We start from the raw sequence: 1,876 nt of genomic DNA, 5'->3' as shown, positions 1-1,876 counted from the left end.
TAATTTCAAAGCGCTTTTTCAGGTGCTCAAAGATGCGTTACAGTGGTGATAGAATAGCAAATATTAAAACAGCAACACAACATAATTCACAAATTAAAAGCCAGTCTGAAGAGGTGTGTTTTGGTCAGTGTTTTGAAAGTGGGGGGGTCGGTGCAGTTTCTGATGTGTTGTGGAAGGGAGTTCCAGAGGGTGGGGGCAGCGATGGAGAAGGCTCTGTGCCCCCAGGTTCGGAGCTTGGTTCATGTGGGGATAGAGAGGAGGTTCGCTTCTGATGAATGAAGGCTGCGGGAAGAGGTGTAGTGGTGGATCAGGTCGGTGCGGTTGGGGGGGGGCTGGTTATTGAGAACTTTGTGTGTTAGCAGAAGGATTTTTTAAGTGTATTCGTTGACGGACAGGGAGCCAGTGCAGGTTTTGAAGGACGGGGGTGATGTGGTCTCTGGAGCGGGTGTGGGGGAGGAGGCGGGCAGCGCAGTTCTGGATATATTGTAGCTTATTTAGAAGTTTGAATAATGAACCATACAGGATGCTGTTGCAGTAGTCCAGTCTTGAAGTGATGAATGCGTGGATGAGGGTTTCAGCAGCCGGGAAGGAGAGTGAGGGGCGGAGGCGGGCAATGTTTTTTAGATGGAAGAAGGCAGTCCTGGTGATATGGTTTGTGTGCTTATCGAATTTGAGTGGTGTTGTCAAGGGTGAGGTTGAAGTTCTGGGTGGTGTTGGTGCGGGATGTGGGTCCGATTATGATTATATCTGATTTGTCGCTCTTCAGTTGAAGGTAGTTGGTTTGCATCCAGGATTTAATTTCTGAGAGACAGTTGGTGAGTGAGTTGTGGCAGTGATGGTTTTTGTGGAGATGTAGAGTTGGATGTCACCAGCGTAGCAGTGATACTGGAGGTTGTGGCAGCGGATGATTTTTCCAAGGGGGAACATATAGAGGATGAAGAGGAGGGGACTAAGCACCGAACCCTGGGGGACGCCTTGGGACAGAGGGGCAGTGGAGGAAGTGCAGTTATTGATGTGGATGAACTGGTGATGAACTGGTGATTTCAGCCAGGAGAGTGCAGTGTCAGTGATGTTAAGAGATGATTCCAGGTGGGACAGCAGGATGGTGTGGTTGATGGTGTCGAACGCTGCTGTGAGGTCGAGGAGGATGAGGATGTTGAGATTGCCGGAGTCTGAGGAGAGGAGGAGGTCGTTAGTGATTCTGAGGAGGGCTGTTTCTGTGCTGTGCTTTATGCGGAATCCTGATTGAAAGGGTTCAAACAGGTTATTGGAGCTGAGGTGGGATTTCAGTTGGGAGGCTACACCACGTTTGAGTAGTTTTGATAGGAAGGGGAGATTGGAGATGGGCTGGAAGTTGGACATGATGTCAGGTGTGAGTCCAGGGGTTTTCAGTATGGGTGTAACAGCAGCCAGTTTGAGTGAGGGGGGGACTGATCCAGAGCAGAGGGAGGAGTTAATGATTGTGGTTATGAGTTGGGAGATGGGAGGGAGGCATTCCCTGAATAATTTAGATGGTATGGGGTCCAGAGTGCAGGTGGAGTTCATTCCAGCCATGAGGGTGGACAGTTGCATTGGGGTCACAGGGGAGAACCGGGATAGGGGCTGTGAATCAAAGGTTTCCATGGAGAAGGGCAGTGATCAGTGAAAGGAGACCCTTTCCGTTGTTCTGAATGAGAAATAAACCTCTAACATTTCTAACTATTGTTGGAAAAACTGTATCTGTTATCGTTAGAATTCTGATGCTGTGAGCATGCCAGGTCCCTGAGGAGGGTTTTAGTGTGCATTTTGTGTACATTGGGGTCAATAATGTGGCTCCTTTGGCAGTTTAACTAAAGGTGTGCTGCTGGTCCTCGGAGGAAAGATGAGGCTACATTTA

At 49.0% G+C, this 1,876-nt stretch overlaps 1 protein-coding gene across 1 annotated transcript; it reads right to left on the bottom strand.

Moving 5' to 3' along the window:
* Window positions 1-762: 762 nt before the first annotated feature.
* On the bottom strand, window positions 763-1,623 carry LOC104948512 (RNA-directed DNA polymerase from mobile element jockey-like). The gene has a single exon (XM_010774716.1). The coding sequence runs from the start codon at window positions 1,621-1,623 to the stop codon at window positions 763-765; it is 861 nt and encodes a 286-aa protein (XP_010773018.1).
* Window positions 1,624-1,876: the final 253 nt, after the last annotated feature.

This window comes from Notothenia coriiceps, unplaced genomic scaffold (assembly GCF_000735185.1).
Source record: "Notothenia coriiceps isolate Sejong01 unplaced genomic scaffold, NC01 NC01_scaffold00014472, whole genome shotgun sequence".
NCBI classification, from domain to species: Eukaryota; Metazoa; Chordata; class Actinopteri; order Perciformes; family Nototheniidae; genus Notothenia; species Notothenia coriiceps.
Note: the sequence above shows the minus strand (reverse complement) of the source record. Positions and strands in the feature narration are given on the sequence as shown.

What these genes read in the sequence shown, in the direction of transcription:
- LOC104948512 (XM_010774716.1), bottom strand. Translation starts at nt 1,623, where the DNA reads ATGGAAACCTTTGATTCACAGCCCCTATCCCGGTTCTCCCCTGTGACC.